General features: G+C 39.2%; 2 protein-coding genes across 2 annotated transcripts; one reads left to right on the forward strand and one right to left on the reverse strand.

Moving 5' to 3' along the window:
• Positions 1-3,162: 3,162 nt before the first annotated feature.
• LOC117554037 (chemokine-like receptor 1) lies at positions 3,163-6,278 on the reverse strand. Its single transcript, XM_034228248.1, has 2 exons — positions 6,207-6,278; positions 3,163-5,562 (listed from the first exon to the last, which is right to left on the reverse strand). Exon 2 carries the CDS (start codon positions 5,549-5,551, stop codon positions 4,409-4,411), a length of 1,143 nt encoding a protein of 380 aa, XP_034084139.1. The 5' UTR covers positions 5,552-5,562; positions 6,207-6,278; the 3' UTR covers positions 3,163-4,408.
• Positions 6,279-11,869: 5,591 nt separating this feature from the next.
• On the forward strand, positions 11,870-17,231 carry LOC117553910 (trypsin-3-like). Its single transcript, XM_034228019.1, has 6 exons — positions 11,870-11,890; positions 16,048-16,081; positions 16,170-16,356; positions 16,455-16,717; positions 16,806-16,942; positions 17,024-17,231. The coding sequence occupies exons 1-6, from the start codon at positions 11,870-11,872 to the stop codon at positions 17,171-17,173; spliced, it is 792 nt and encodes a 263-aa protein (XP_034083910.1). The 3' UTR covers positions 17,174-17,231.
• The last annotated feature ends 166 nt before the right edge of the window (positions 17,232-17,397 follow it).

Below are 17,397 nucleotides of genomic sequence, written 5' to 3' on the forward strand. Positions count from 1 at the left end.
GAGTATTGGCCAACACTTATCTTTACTTTTAGATCATATTAAACAACAACTTAAAGCTCACAATGACTTACAAAATACTTTGTATAAGGGTTGGACTTAATTATCTCAAAAGGTCTGAATATCTCTAAGGTTGTGGTGACTGATGTTGCACTCTCTGACCATTCCTGTGTTTTCTTTGAGAGCTCTATTTCTGTTCACAAAAATGTTCAAAAAGAGGTAACCACAAAGCGATATTTAACTGAAAACACTAGGGAAATGTTTACTCAGAATTTTTCTTCCACACTTGCCCCTGCTAACATCTCAGTAAATGAGCTAGTAGATCATTTTAATTCAAAAATTAAAAATGTTATAGATGCCATTGCTCCAACTAAGGTAAAGGAAGTGTCTGGCAAGAAAATATCTCCATGGAGAAAGGCCATGAGCGTGAAAACAGAAAAAAGAGAATGTCGAAAAGCTGAACGCAGGTGGTGACAAACAAATCTCCAGGTTCACTTTGAAATCTATAAAGAGAGACTTGGCCTTTATAATTTGGAATTGAAAAACGCACGACAATCGTTCTTCTCTGACATCATTACCAAAAACAAAAACAACGCACGTGTCTTGTTTGCTACCGTCGACAGACTAACTAACCCCCCAGTGTCAGTAGCCTCTGAATTTCTATCCACCAGGGCGTGCAATGATTTTGCCTCCTTCTTCACTGACAAAATTCAGAAAATCAGACAAGCAGTCAGTGCCTCTGCATCAGGAACAGCAAATGTGTTGTCTCTGTGTCCACTTAACATCAATTCAAACACCATGACACAATTCCATCAGATTAATGATAAAAACCTAGAGGACATTATACAACTTCTGAAATCCTCCTCCTGCTGCCTTGATATTATTCCAACAGGATTTTTCAAAGATGTTTTGCCTTGCATGGCCTCAGATCTACTTCATATAGTAAACAAATCTCTTCACTCAGGTATTTTTCCACAGGCCCTGAAAACTGCAGTCATTAAACCGCTCTTAAAAAAGAATAATCTAGATGCTTCAGTAATGAACAATTACAGGCCCATATCAAACCTCCCATTTCTAGGTAAAATCATTGAAAAAGTTGTTTTTCAACAGTTGAGTAACTTCTTGCATTTAAATAACTGTTTCGATGTGTTCCAGTCAGGCTTTCGTCCAAACCACAGCACTGAGACTGCTCTTGTAAAGGTCTTCAATGACATCCACTTAAACACAGACAGTGGCAGAACTTCAGTGTTAGTATTATTAGATCTCAGTGCTGCGTTTGACACTGTTGACCACAGCATATTACTAGACCGACTGGAAAACTGGGTGGGACTTTCGGAAACAGTTCTAAATTGGTTTGAATCCTACTTACAGTAAAGGACAGAAACAACTTTGTTTCTATAGGTAAATACACATCTGAGTTGACAAATATGACATGTGGGGTTCCTCAAGGCTCCATCTTGGGGCCTCTTCTCTTTAACATCTACATGCTACCACTGGCTCAGATAATGAAAAACAACAAAATAAGTTACCATAGCTATGCAGATGACACACACATTTACGTAACAATTTCACCAGGAGACTATGCTCCAATTCAAACACTGAGTAAGTGCATTGAACAAATCAATGACTGGATGTGTCAGAACTTTCTCCAATTAAACAAAGATAAAACTGAAGTAATAGTTTTTGGAGCCAAGTCAGAACGTATAAAAGTTAGCGCTGAGCTTCAGTCTGCAATGTTCAAAACAACAGATAAAGCCAGAAATCTAGGTGTAGTCATGGACTCTGACCTGAGTTTCAACAGTCACATTAAAACAGTTACTAAATCAGCCTACCATCACCTAAAGAATATATCTAGGATTAAAAGACTAGATATACTCACAGCAGGATTTGGAAAAACTTGTCCATGCTTTTATCTTCAGTAGACTCGACTACTGCAATGGTGTCTTCACAGGTCTCACTAAAAAATCTATTAGGAAGCTGCAGCTGATTCAGAACGCCGCTGCTCGAGTTCTCACTAACACTAAGAAAGTGGATCACATCACTCCTGTTCTGAAGTCTTTACACTGGCTTCCTGTGTGTCAAATAATAGATTTCAAAATACTGCTGCTGGTTTATAAAGCACTGAATGGTTTAGGCCCAAAACACATTTCTGACCTCCTGCTAAATTATGAACCATCCAGATCTCTCAGGTCTTCAGGGACTGGTCAGCTTACTGTCCCCAGAGTCAGAAATAAACATGGTAAAGCAGCGTTCAGTTATTATGCTCCAAATATCTGGAACAAACTCCCAGAAACCGGCAGGTCCGCTGCAACTCTGACTACTTTTAAATCCAGGCTCAAGACTTTTATTTTTGTCGCTGCTTTTAATTGAACTATTCATATCTTAGACTGCACTGTAACTTTTATCCATGTACTTTTTCTTTTAATGTTTAATTGAACTATTCATATCTTAGACTGCACTGTAACTTTTATCCATGTATTTTTTCTTTTAATGTTTATTTTATTAGCTTTTCTTTTTAATGACTGATTTTAAATGCCTTTTTTTTAATGTCTTTCATTTTTTGTAAAGCACTTTGAATTGCCTTGTGTTGAAAAGTGCTATATAAATAAACTTGCCTTGCCTATAGTCTTTACATAAGGAATGTATTTATTTATTTATAAATAAGTTATCATAAATACTTTGTCACCTACAAATTCACCATTAACGTTTCATCTGAATTGTAGGACCAAAGGTAGAAGCCATAATTACAGAGTCTGGCACTGAAAGCCTACTCAAAATATTTATACATAATCACAAAAGACTGATGATTTTCTGACTACTTGACTGAATGGCTTTAATGCTGCAAACAGTGCTACAATCCTTTAGCACTATTAGAGGTAGGTCTATATCAAAGGCTGCTGACGAATCAAGTGTTGTCTTTCCCCTCTTGAAGTTTTCTGTCCTTGATCTGAGAAGCGCCTGATGTGTGAAACAGCTCCATCTACTGGCCAAATCTTATAACACCAACAATAACAATTTATACAAATAAATTCATCCTGTGTTTGGTTTATTTTTACGATAACTTTTTATTTTGTGTGACACCAGATTATTTGGATCAACAAAGGATAAAGAGATAAGAGGCTCACTATTTGATGGAGTTAAGTGGTGATTATGAAATGGAAACAGTCAAGTGAAATAACATTTTAATAATGAAAATAATGGAAACAACACAAAAGCAGTCTTTATCAGCTTCTATGGACTCTTGGTACATTTGGACATATCTAAAACTAAATATTAAAAAAGTTTTATCATTTACATTGTTTACATAATATAACATATTGTATAGAAACTTCATCATGTTAAATCACATCTGCCACACCATACCAAAGTCTACAAATCATAGAAAATGTTTGCCATTCCCTTATATTCCATCAAAAATAGTTAATTGATGTTATCAAACATGCCAAATATTCACTGATTGCTTTTAAATAGATAATATGTTGTCTTTTTTGATTGTAAACTGGATATATTATCTTTTTAGTCAGTTACAAATCAAGACACAAGTACATGGCCTCCTTGGCTCTGGGAAAGGGTTATTTTTAAAGAAAATGTGTTTGCTCGATAATAAATCTGAAAATGATGCATTTAAATGATCAGATTATTACACATTATGCATTTACTCACATTGACTTATGCACTTTTAAAATCACTATGATTTAAAGATCAATCGATGCCAAGTATACAATGTAGCTGCTATTTTAAGCACAAAGGTGAAAAGGTTATTATTAGGCTTACATTAGCCTTTCCTAGAGCTGAATAAAAATGATTAAATAAATGTTTAAAGCATGCAGTAGACATGTAGCAGTTGAATGTTAAACAACATGAAAAATAGACATAACATGAATGATTTTTAATGAGAATTATTATACAGAATAAATGAATAATAAGAACACCAAGTGTAAGTATCAGCCCACTTAATTTCCCTTTATGAACCCAAAGATGGCCATTTGTTGCATCTTGGATGCATTGGTTCAGATGTTTAAAGGGCAAGTTCCTCAGTTAATTGCTATTGATTTTCAATATGCTAGTTTAAAACATACTTTATTCTATGGCAAGGAAACAGTAGTCCATTATATTATAACTTGCCATAGTTTCAAAATGCATTATCTCTCAAATGCATTAAAAAAAGGATCGTTGTAGTTTAATATTAACCTGTGTCTGCTCTAACAGATTGTAAATACTTTGGGTGAAGTTGTTAATCATGTAACTAATATCAATACAGGTACCAGTACCAGGTGCTATGTTTAAAACTTACACAATTTTTACATATCGCTTTGAGCGTTTTCAAGCTTAGCTCCAAAACCAAAGCTTAGTTATTTGTTATATACAGTGACATCTATGTACAATTAGAGTATCCATATAATTGACATCTTTATACCTCGGCATCAGAAACAGACTTGTCTTTGCTCCGACTCGTGACCATTGAGTTTGTGTAGGTATAAGAGCGAGAAACCTCTTCCTGGAAGGCAGTCTCCAATACATTCAGGATGGATTTACGGACCTTATCCTTGAAGTCTTGGCCCATGAACACATACAGCAGTGGATTCAGGCAACTGTTGAGAAAGGCCAGGCTGGTTGCTATAGGAACTCCAATGTTGATGACATGGTCTAATATTTCACTTGAATGAATAGCCATGTGATTTACCAACTCAATTAAAGCCATGATGTGATAAGGAGCCCAGCACAGGAAAAAAGTGGTGATAACTGCAGCGATGATCTTAAAGGGGCGACTGGACTGGCTGGCCAGGGTGCGGTTTCTTCTGAGACGATGGATTATCACAGCATAGCAGGAGACAATGACAGTGAAGGGGACAACGAATCCCAGGAGGAAGCGGGTGAGGGACATGGCCTGATGGCGAAAATGACGCAGCTGATTCACAGATTCTGTTACATAGTCATCAGAAAGAGCATAGTTGTTGAAGCAATTGATTATATCATCGTTGTTATATGATGGCGCAGTGTCCCTAAACACAAAGTATGGTGTGCTGAGAATCAGAGCCAGTACCCAAACACCCAGACTCACACAGGACGCCTTGCGTACACTTCGGTGGTTCTGGGCCCAGACGGGCCACACCACAGACACACATCTGTCCACACTGATCACCATCAGGATGTAGACACTGGCAAACATGTTCAGAAAGCTTATAGTGCTGTTCAGCTTGCACATGAACTTGCCAAAAGGCCAGTGAAAATTCATAGCTGTGTACACGACACTCAGAGGCAGGAATGCTGTGAAGAGGAAGTCGGCCACAGCGAGGTTGAGGAACCACACTGTGTTAACTGTTTTCTTCATCTTGAATCCGGTCACCCAGATAACCACTCCATTCCCGAGCACACCGAGAACAAAGGCCAGGCAGTAAACAATGAGAGACATGATGTTGAGAGACTGTCTCAGCTCAGCATGCTCTTCCTTGAAATCAAACTCATCCTCATCTTCATAATAAGAGCCATTTCTACCATTGTCATCAGTTGAATTTATGAGATAGAAAGGAGTAGCTGTCATTAGATCCATCATTGTCTTAAGACCTGCAAAAAAAGCAAACAAAGCAACAAATTAAACCTTTAAGTATTTTATCTAGATGGGAAAAAAAGTCCCTAATAATACTTAAGTTTAATGTTTTCATAAATAATGTTCACAAAAAGGCCAATAGAAAATGCTATTCACATGGACATGACAATAGTCCCAATTTCTATTTGGACTTTATGTATCTCACGTTAGCCACCCCAATAGACAAAAAGACAAATATTTCCAAAGAAAAACTTTCCTAACTTTCTGTGCTAGTTCGAGGTTTCATAAAATGACTCTAAAATGTACACTTGAGTAAGTAAGTTTCGCTCTACATGCAGACATGCATAAGGCGCGCACATTTCATACTGAGTTAATTTACATCAGTGCACATATGGGAGGGAAACACATTCATAATTTAACCATTAAACCACTGTTGAATTAAACGAGTCATTAGGCCTGATAAACAGGAGTCAAAACCCAGGTCAGAGGCTTAATTAACAATATGACAATATCGGCATGTAACTGAGTTAAAAAGTCCACCTCAAAGAATCGCAAATCTCTGATACGAAAACTGTTGCCAGTACAGCCTGCATCGGATGCTTTTATTGACTAATTCAGCCTGAGCTACGGTTCCTGAGGATAACAAAGGTACAGCACCTACCGTTCTCAAAGCGCCTGTTTGAAGAGGATGTGTCTTCGTTGCAGAAGACACCGGACAAATCTGACTAGTCTGTGGACTTCGTGAAGATCTGATCCCTGACTCCTTAAATATGTGACGTCATTGCACTCATCGAGGCGGGACCTCAGGCTGCACCCCCCCCCCCCCACCCCTAAAAACCATTAAACCTCTTGTACTTTATTCTTAAGGCATTATTGTATACAGTTTCAGTAAATATGGTTATACATTTTCTAAAACAAAACACAATTTCGACTTCATTTAAAGACTTTGATACATTCAGATTGAAGATGAGTAGCCTATATGTGTATATAGTTAGTCATGACATGCTGTTTTCTCACTACTAGAGTCTGACGCACAAATCATGCCAAGACATACCTTCTTCTCGAAAAAGCCAAACAACAGACATTTGGGAAACTCCAAAAGTGAAAACACAAAGTAACCAAACAACTAAATACATACATTGTGGGTTGTAAATATGATTACCTGAGAGACAGAGATGAGCAGTGGCCTCTCATGTGCCCCAGTGATCCTGCTGCGTAATGTGTTTTTCTCATTGTGGGTTGACCTCATGGTGGCTTGAGGTTAAGTGTCTTTGTCACTGTGCAAATTAACATCTGAAGACGTAGGTTACTTATTTTTAATGTCCTCCTCTCTTTACCCTGCAGCGGAACGTCACTGCAACATCTGTCGATAATTTAGGGTTGCCGTGAAGTTATATAAAATAGCAGGCTACTCCCTCTGTGCCCCTGTCCACTTGATGCTGGACACACAATATGCCTCTGATTTAAACCGGAAAACAAAAACAGCATCCAATTTTGCACTTTAAAGGTCACCCATTATTAAAAATTCACTTTTTCATGTCTTTTATACATAAACATGTGTCCCCTCTGTGTAAAGAGATTCAGAAAGTATCAGGAAAAAAGATTCCCTCTCTTTTCGTCCTGATCCATTTATATAAAAACTAGGGCTGTCAAACGATTAAAATGTTTAATCAGATTAATCACAGTTTAAAAATTAATTAATCATGATTAATCATCATTCGAACTATGTCCAAAATATGACGACGCTGAAGTTGGCTTCCGATTCAGAGCATCCGATTCGGCAGTTAAGGGGAAAGTTAAGGGACATTTAATTTACAGCGCTGAGCGAACAATCCTCCGTGTTTGAACGTCTTAAATCGCTGCATAGCCGATTTATTTGGACTGGATTATCCCAGAAAGTCTAAAGATTCTTTATAACCCAGTTTGAGATTTGTGAAACCTTTATTCTATTTGTGAAAATTTAAAAAAGGGAGATGTCAGTGCTTTTTCCGCATCCTGACCACATTAGACCAGGTCCTGATCTGAAACCACTAGACCTACACTCATCAAATCTGGACTGGATTATCCCAGAGAGTCTAAAGTTTCTTTATAACACAGTTTCAGATTTGTGAAACCTTAATTCTATTTGTGAAAATACAAAAAGTGAGATTTCAGTGCTTTTTTTTTACATGTAGACCACATTAGACCAGGTCCTGATCTAAAACCACTAGACCTAGACTCATCAAATCTGGACTGGATTATTCCAGAGGGTCTAAAGATTCTTTATAACCCAGTTTCAGATTTGTGAAACCTTAATTCTATTTGTGAAAATACAAACAAGGGAGATTTGGGATGATCCAGTCCAGATTTGATGAGTGTAGGTCTAGTGGTTTCAGATCAGGACCTGGTCTAATGTGGTCAGGATGCGAAAAAAGCACTGAAATCTCCCTTGTTTGTATTTTCACAAATAGAATAAAGGTTTCACAAATCTGAAACTGTGTTATAAAGAATCTTTAGACCCTCTGGGATAATTCAGTCCAGATTTGATGAGTCTAGGTATAGTGGTTTCAGATCAGGACCTGGTCTAATGTGGTCTACATGTGAAAAAAGCACTGAAATCTCCCTTTTTGTATTTTCCACAAATAGAATAAAGGTTTCACAAATCTGAAACTGTGTTATAAAGAATCTTTAGGCCCTCTGGGATAATCCAGTCCAGATTTTATGAGTCTAGGTATAGTGGTTTTAGATCAGGACCTGGTCTAATGTGGTCAGGATGCGAAAAAAGCACTGAAATCTCCCTTGTTTGTATTTTCACAAATAGAATAAAGGTTTCAAAAATCTGAAACTGTGTTATAAAGAATCTTTAGACTCTGTGGGATAATCCAGTCCAGATTTGATGAGTGTAGGTCTAGTGGTTTTAGATCAGGACCTGGTCTAATGTGGTCTACATGTAAAAAAAAGCACTGAAATCTCCCTTGTTTGTATTTTCACAAATAGAATAAAGGTTTCACAAATCTCAAACTGGGTTATAAAGAATCTTTAGACTCTCTGGGATAATCCAGTCCAGATTTGATGAGTGTAGGTCTAGTGGTTTTAGATCAGGACCTGGTCTAATGTGGTCTACATGTGAAAAAAGCACTGAAATCTCCCTTTTTTTAATTTTCACAAATAGAATAAAGGTTTCACAAATCTCAAACTGGGTTATTTAGACTCTCTGGGATAATCCAGTCCAAATAAATCGACTATGCAGCGATTTAAGAGGTTCAAACATGGAGGATTGTTCGCTCAGCGCTGTAAATTAAATATCCCTTAACTTTCCCCTTAACTGCCGAATCGGATGCTCTGAATCGGAAGCCAACTTCAGCGTCGTCAAAATATGCCATTTATTTATGTATATTGTTGTGGGAATGGAAAGATAAATGAAAGAAGGCGGATATATCCATTTCACATACAGTAGGCCTATGTATGTTTATTACATTATTATAACATTTTTCTGTGTGTCAAAATGAAAGATAGCCCACACACCTATCAATCATCAAACCGTGGGGTCTTAATTCATTACGTGTTGATTTCTATCAACGGGGGAGTACTTCAGGAAAGTCGACGGGGAGGGGGGGGGGGGGGGGGGGGGGGCGGCGGCCAGTGGAGTACTTCGTGACCACAGAGCGTGAACGTTGTGATCAGCTGTTTTAGCGCAGTTCTCCAGTGAAGGGGGGAGTCTCCCTCCGCAGCCGGTTGGCGTAGTTTTGGCACAATTCCGTTGTACGGACCGACGTTAACAGCAGCCCTGTCTGTGCACACGGAGACCGACTCTGTCGTCCGGTGATCTAACCGCCTTCTGGAAAAGCTTCACAAGTACGTCGGTACGCAAATGCGCTTTGTGACACAAGTGACCGTACGCATTTCAGATTACGCACATAACCCGTACCAGTTATGTGCACCCCTACTACAGCAAAAGTATTCTCCGTCGGGACTTCCTGCAACAACACCACGCGTTATCTTGATTCTGATTGGCCAGAAGACATTATCAAAGATGTTCTATTGAGAAGACGATCACTACGTGACAAAAGTTTTCAAAACCGTTTCCGGTCTTCGGTATTTCCAGACAAGTGGCTACTGAAATCAATCTAACTGCTGTCTGTGCAATTCTCGGCGCGAGTTGGCGGACTTTATTTTGCTTAATTTAACATCATTTTTCATGGTGGGGCTAAACCATTTCTTGGTATGGGTGTAGCCTACCCCAGCCATATCCTGGCGCTGCCACTGGTGGGATGTATGGGGCGGGCCATTCTGCACATGCGTTAAATGCGTTAAATATTTTAACGCAATTAATTCAAAAAATTAATTACCGCCGTTAACGCGATAATTTTGACAGCATTAATAAAAACCTGTCTGAAAATTAGCTGATCAGATTTTGGCCACTTTGTGATGTCACAATGTTTTAATTGGGTTGTGCAACCATTAGCCAATAACCAACCAAGCTAACGCCTGCCCACCTTATCACCTGAATCTCCTCCTTTTTAAACCAAACATCTGACAGAGGGGCGGGGGAGTGGCAGTTCATTTGTAGACAGACATGGGGTGTTTCTCAAAGTCGAGGAAGGCTGTTCCAGAGCCACTATTTCAAGCATACTACGTCATCGAGTGCCGCTGAAGGACTGTTCCAATGTCCAGTATACTTGGAATTCTACCGAGGCCGGCGTACTTCGTAGCGAGAAATTTTGAGGCTGCACATGTGTAGACTCCGCGGTCTTAAAATCCCCACAATGCTTTGCGCACGGACCAATTTCCAAATCTTTGCCGGAAATCACGTTCCATTTAAGGCGGGGCCTCGCATGACGCACACCTGCACACCTGTTAGCCTGTTCCACAATTCTTCGTTTTCCGAGGCTAGGAAGGATTATTGCCTCGCTTCTGAAGCAAGTGACTCGGAAGATATGTGCTACCAAGCAAGCGTCCTCGACATTGGGAAACACCCACAGAATCAGCACTGGCTGAAACAGAGGAGATTATGGGATGCTAAAATGCACAATCTGTTTGGTATTCAAGCCAAACACTTCAGAGACATGTTTTGTATATATCTGAGACCTATAATATACTATTGAAAAAGAGTATAATAGGGGACCTTTAAGGTCAAATCCTTCTGAAATGTGGAAAGACATTTAAAGTGCTTTCATACTCGCAAATGGAGTTAGTGAAAGCACTACTGACCGCAGTCAAACAGTAAATAAAACAGGGTTTCCTATTTGTGCAAACTAGTCATTTTCTGTTGAAAATGGAAACAAAAATGTTGTAATAAAGTTAAAAGAAGGACTTCTTGAGAATGGATGGGATATTTAAATCAATCATTACACTGAACCATGCATTCCTGGAACATCTGACATTCACAGTAAAGGTGCATACATGTAGGCATCACTTCAGAGCGGTTCATTGCAAACCACAGACCTGATTGCAATCTTAAAACAAAAGAGAATTCATCTACCCACCCTGAAGCAAATCTAAGCTGTAAATCTTAGCAATTTCATCCTTAAAGCCTGCTGTGGTACATTCCTGCTGCTTTTCTATTCCAGATACAGTATATCCCAGTCAAGTTCTCAGTCAAGAAAATGCGAGTCTATCTAAAGACTTGCCGTGGCATGGACCTACGGAGTAGTTGAATAATTAAAAGAGTAAAAAACATTATTTTGAACAAATACCAAGGCAAACCAGAAGACTTGAAGGCACTTAAAATCTCCCTGACTTACTGAAACTTCCTGCAGTGAACATGTTTTGTTGTTTAAATAGCAGGATGGAGGCATGGACACAGGGGAGTGTTGGCTGGAGAGAAAGAAAATTAATCTCATGTCCCACGAGTGCAACCCTACCTTTCTTTGCGAGAGAAATGTTTCATCTGAGATTGACTCCATGGTCATAATTTCCTCCCACATGGTTCCTCTTTCTCAGTTTTTCGACCACGCTACCCACACATTTGTTCTTCTGTATCACCATGTTTTGAGTTAAATCTTTTTCCCCCTACAAATCTTATGTGGAAAACTGCAAAACTTGATGAATGGACTCTTTCCTCATTCCCAGTATGCTGTGCTTTCTCACTTTCCACGTGAACTTTAACAGGGAGTAAACAGATGTTAAGAAGAACTTAGCTAACAGAAACAAACTTGTTGGAAAATAATTTTTGGGGGAATAGAATTTGAAGAGTTTTGCAGTAACATATGAAACCATTATTTAAATCATATGCACCAAATCAAACATGACTTAAAACCCTAACTTTGACACCAATAGACATATTTCTGTATCTGTACTTTCCAAAGAGTTGATTAGGAACAACAGACAGAAGTCACTCCTAAAATGAATGTACAAAAATGCACTGTGATTGATATTTACTTGCATTGAAAACTCACTGGGTTGCACACAAACAACATGGAACAAAGAAATCTAAATCCAAAATTAGATCTAACAGTGAAACACAATGAGGCTCAATATCTTGAACTGATCAGATTCACACAGTGTGAGCTGCTATAACCTGCCCAACCCCAAGAAGTGAATCCCCCGCTAATGTACCCACACACCACACAGGAACTATGACCTGCCAAGAGTCCAGATGTGAGGGGGAGGACAGAAGGAGAGAGAGAGAGTAAAAAAGGACGAGACACTACACACTCTCAGTGAGTTCAGAGCATTACCCTTATTTAAGTGTGTGGGAGGACTTATGCCTCTGTCATCATTGCCTTTATTCTTTTGGAAACATAAACATTTAACATCTGAATATTCGTCCCCACTGAGAGAAATTCAACAGCCGGTCCAAAAACAATTCATCCTAACTGCAGGAAACCTAAATAAGCTGACCCAATTACCTTTTTCATCAATCCTTTCACAGTGAACTGTTCAGCCCTATTTGCAACAGTAAATGACATTACTGTTTTAGCTAAAGTCTAGACAGTATGACTACTTTGTGTAATTTTGTTTTGACCCTCTTGAGAAATCAGCCTCCACTTTTCATTTTCTGTGCTCTAATGTGCTTTTTGCATTTTCTGCCTTACAGTCCTGCAGCAGAACTTGAAGGCAGAGCATTTTGCTGGTGTCTGTGGGGGATATTAATAGCTATCCCAAGGCTATAGTTTGAGGGAAGCCTTCAGAGCCGAGGGCTTGCCAGAGTTCTTGATTTACCAACCCAACATGCAATTATGTGTGTGCCGCACAAATACCAATTTGGGTGTGTAAAACAACTAGTGGAGGTTTAAAGAGAATTTAGTTTTTAGTAGAGGTTGATTGATGCAGTTTGAGTTTGGGGGTTTATTGTTCACTACAGCAGCTGGGAGGGTGGGGTGGAAACCTGAAAGGCACAGCTATATGTACGAGGTGTGTTTGTGTCTGCGTGCGGGACAATGCAGTACTCATGATGTGACTCCTGCTCCCATCATCATTGTAATACACCCAGTATTTTCATCGCTGCTGAGGGCTAAACAATGTGAGCTCACAGTATTCTTAACTCCTCTTGTGAAATGTGAGTATAGTATGCTAGCTGTTGTGTTGAAATCAGACTCCAGTTACACTGCCACAAAGACACAAATAGTGGGAATCTGCAGCGTCCTGAAACCTCAAAGGTTTGTTGATCTTGTTGCGGTGATGACTGGAAATCAACCCTTGTCTCACGGGTGCGGAGAGGTCAGGAATTTTGTTTTTTTGAGTCGACACCGGTGCCAATGGCTTTCGTTCCTTTGGCTGACTGACGTTTTTTTTTCCATGAAAAACACCACACGCAGGGAAAAAAAGCTAAACCTCAATAACCTAAAACCACTTCCTTACATTCGTTCCTACTTTCAACCGCAACGCCTGGTCCCCCTCAGCAGACCTAAAGGATATGAATAATCAGCCTGGACTCTGTCTGAAAACAAGGCTGGCAAAGCATAAGTCATACACTGAGTCGACACAGAGCTCTCTCTGAGGGTATTCTTGGGTACGGTGGAATGGGGTTAGGGGAACCGGAACTGGTTAAACAGGGAGCAGCAGATGGTGAAATCAATGGAAGTTATGATCCTATCCATGTACTGTAACTAAGGTTAATGGTGGGAAATGGTGGGAAAAAAGGTGGGGGCAATTATTTAAGGTCAATGACAGTTTTAGATTGCATGCAAAGCATTTTTCTAGTTTCTTTCTTCATCAAGCGGATCACATCCTGGATGTTGTTTTGCACGTGTGCAACTGAAACCGGCATCTGGGTGTCATATGTAGTACTATCAAAGACGTTTCTTGGCAATTAGCTCAGAGACTCTTTGCATTTGTTGCTCATTTGAACGATTTTGGAAATTTGGTTTTCTCAAATAAATGCCATTGAAATGTCCTATAGCCTCATGTTTACTGCTTAAAACTTAATGAAATGTTATCTCTACTGTAGTTCTAGAGTAAAGAGTAAACAAACAAAACAGTGAACACAAAAGCACCCTGAGACCTTTCATTTATTTACAGTGAGGATTTTTCTCAGCAGAATGTTGCACTTGATTGCAATTGAAGAAGAATAAAGCAAGTGCTATGCAGGTTGTAAGAGGAATGATGCAGACAGGAGTGTGCCACACACTAATGATGGGGGAGAACTTGCCTGTGCTGGATGGGAATGCGTTATATTTGAGCCTTAAGTGTATAATCATAGGGTCTGGTTAAATGCACCCTCACTTTTAAATGTTTTCCTGTCTGGTTCTGATAAACACCTTTGCTCATACATGAGTAACGGAGCCTTGTACAGTACCTCTCAGTACGTCTCCATTCTGTAGCATTGACTCAGCAATGATAAGCAGTTTTCCAATGTCAAACAGTAAGAGTGCTGATTTCCTTTGAACATCTCACACCCAAACCAGATAGATAGAGGACAGTGATACATGTGTTTCCTAGGGGGATTACACAATTTCATTTCAAACTGTTGAATCATGCAAAGTTCTGCTTTACTGTAAAGTAGAAACACGTTTCTTTTAACTTATATAAATAGTTTAAATGGCTCCAAAACGTTGTAGGAAAACGTATGACGAACATTCTGTTAGTGACAATAAACAAATGTTGAATAAAATGAATTAACAACTAAGTGCTTTCAGTGTCAACAACTGTATAACAACAATATACGGGAATCTGAAAATGCTGTAATATTCTTTGGTTAGGATTATTTCATGTTAAAGGTGCTATGTGTAAAGCCTGGAAACATGCTCCATAGAAATTGGTCAGCATTTCACCTTTTCTACTGCTTCCATAAAACATACATTTCCAATCATCAGTTATTAAAAGCTATCTACTAACAAACAGCGGGACAAATGAAGGCACAATTCAACGTTTTTGGAACTCAACAACACAGCTCTCTGTTAATCTCCATGTGTGGAGTCGGCCTATAGTTAATCTTAGTAAACTGTGTTTTTACTGTGCCTCTAAAAAGGGACTGTGCAGTCTGTAAACGCTTTGATAGATGGTATATTGGAAATAAACCCAAAGTGGCAGAAACAAGTGTAACCTGTGAAACGCCAGCAGTAGAACGTTTGCTATGTACGGTTTGCGCTGGCTAAATTTGAGGTGCAGCCACAATTGAAGGTGCATTTCCCTGAGCTGAATCCTGCTCTTTTAAAAAGAAAGTACACGTTTTTTATTTAATTTCTATGGCTTTAAATGTAATCCAATAAACTGCCTACCCAAATACACACAGACCCAGTTCCTTCAACCATTGACCCCTGATAGCTCTTTTTTTACTCATCTCATGTTGGAATGGGGGCAATCTGGAGCTACAATGATTCACTTTGGCCTTTCGACAAGCAAGTGAAATCACTGTATGAGTGTGATGTTTATCACCCTGTAGCCTCTAAATATTTAGCTGAACATTTTGATAATTTTTTCATTTGAATGTTTTAGATGACATTTCTGGCCAAGTGGTAAGCATTGCACCTTTAAGGTTGAGCAATAGGTTGTTCATATCATGTATTGCAACACAGCTACATGTACATACTGGATCTTTCCAGGCAGCAGCTGGCTGATAACAGACCTCCTTTAAAGTATGAGTATGCAGAATATGAATACAATAAAAATAATACTTTATATATGTTTTTTTTCTTGGCTTAGGAAATGGAAGTGATGGCAATGGCACATTTGCTATAAGACAATTTAACTGTCCAGGAGGGTGTTTAACCACTTGTAATACAGACAAATACCAAGTTTTACTTAACATCCACAAGTGTGAATGTTAATTTATAGTCACTAAAAGGCAATACACATCTCATATCCAGGCAACTGCTCAAAATCTCAGACTAAAAGCATGCTCCAAAAGGGGAATTCCAAATGTTAGTTGGCAATTCAAATAGTTTACTCTTTCAAGCTGTTTTCCCCCCCAGTTTGATTTTCTGTCTTTCACAGTATGCTGTAAATTGTTCTTGGGAAATGTAACACATGTTTACCTCTATGCTAGAGGACCTTGATAAAAAGGAGATAAGAGCATTCAAATACCTGAAATCTAGAGGGTGAGTGCACATTCATCTTCTGGCCAGACAGCAGGCATGAAGCTTTTCCTTCTTCTGACTCTCTTTGGAGGGGCAGGTATAGTACATCATTTATAAATACTGTACCACATCTGAATGTGTGGCATTGAATAGTCTAACATTTTGATGTTTAATGATTGATGTCAATAACATAATTGATCTGTTTTTGCCAGCTGCAGCTGCCCTGAAGGAAGATAACAAGATTGTTGGAGGGTATGAGTGTCCAAAAAACTCTGTGCCCTACCAAGTGTCTCTCTACACTGGGTACAACTTTTGTGGTGGGACTCTTCTGTCTGAGGAGTGGGTGCTCTCTGCTGCACACTGCAGAACAAAGTAAGAAATACAAGCATGCAAAACCAAACTAGAAGCTGGTAAACACTGATCAATTGATGTCAAAGTTTATATCTTGAGATTTCCATTATTTCTTCAAGGTCAGATATAGAAATTCGGCTGGGAGAGCATGACATCTTTGAACCCGAGGGAACAGAACAGCACATTATGTCTGCCAAGTTTATTCGACACCCTGACTACAACTCCGGCACACAGGACAGTGATATAATGCTGATCAAACTTAGTCAACCTGCCACTCTGAACAGCTACGTGCGCCCTGCTGTGCTCCCTTCAAAGTGTGCCAGTAACGGGACAATGTGCCAAATCTCTGGATGGGGGAATATCCGTCCCAGTAATGAGGGCTGTGAGTCATCAGACTGTTTGAGATTGTCCAAAAAATGCCATTTCTAACATTATTGTATATAAAAACATGAATTTTCTGTCCTTTCCAGCAAGGTACCCTCATAAATTACAGTGCCTGGAAGCCCCTCTCCTGAGTGATGATACATGCTTTAATGCATATCCTTTCCAAATCACTGAAAACATGATCTGTGCTGGCTTTCTGGAGGGAGGGAAGGACTCCTGTCAGGTAATATAAAAATGGCTACTGTAACACAAAACAATTGTTTCTGTCACTATGTGCACCAATCCTCTTTTGTTGTATCTTCAGGGTGACTCTGGGGGTCCCATGATGTGTGACAGAGAGCTCCATGGAGTCGTGTCTTGGGGGAAAGGATGTGCTCAAAAGAAAAAGCCTGGGGTGTACACAAAGGTTTGCAATTACCTCTCCTGGATCAAGAACACCATGGCATCTGGCTGAGCAGCATACACATCAAAGTATTTGCATGTTAACTGGCAGTAAAGTCAACTACATGTGATGTGCTGTGTGTGCAGTGTGGTTTTTAAGTCATTACAATAAGAGTGTGTATCTATAAATAACATCTTGAATGAAGGGAAAGACATCTGCCTCCTACACCTACTTTGACTTTTCATTACAGTGAATTGACAGACAGGTGTTTTGCCCAAGTGTATAAAACAATATTT

The sequence above is a fragment of the Gymnodraco acuticeps genome, unplaced genomic scaffold (genome assembly GCF_902827175.1).
Source record: "Gymnodraco acuticeps unplaced genomic scaffold, fGymAcu1.1, whole genome shotgun sequence".
Taxonomy (NCBI): domain Eukaryota; kingdom Metazoa; phylum Chordata; class Actinopteri; order Perciformes; family Bathydraconidae; genus Gymnodraco; species Gymnodraco acuticeps.

What these genes read in the sequence shown, in the direction of transcription:
- LOC117554037 (XM_034228248.1), bottom strand. Translation starts at nt 5,551, where the DNA reads ATGATGGATCTAATGACAGCTACTCCTTTCTATCTCATAAATTCAACT.
- LOC117553910 (XM_034228019.1), top strand. Translation starts at nt 11,870, where the DNA reads ATGAATGTACAAAAATGCACT. An exon ending in TGAATGTACAAAAATGCACT is followed by an intron (nt 11,891 to 16,047) that starts GTGATTGATATT and finishes GCAGGCATGAAG; the next exon opens with CTTTTCCTTCTTCTGACTCT. An exon ending in CCGTCCCAGTAATGAGGGCT is followed by an intron (nt 16,718 to 16,805) that starts GTGAGTCATCAG and finishes TGTCCTTTCCAG; the next exon opens with CAAGGTACCCTCATAAATTA.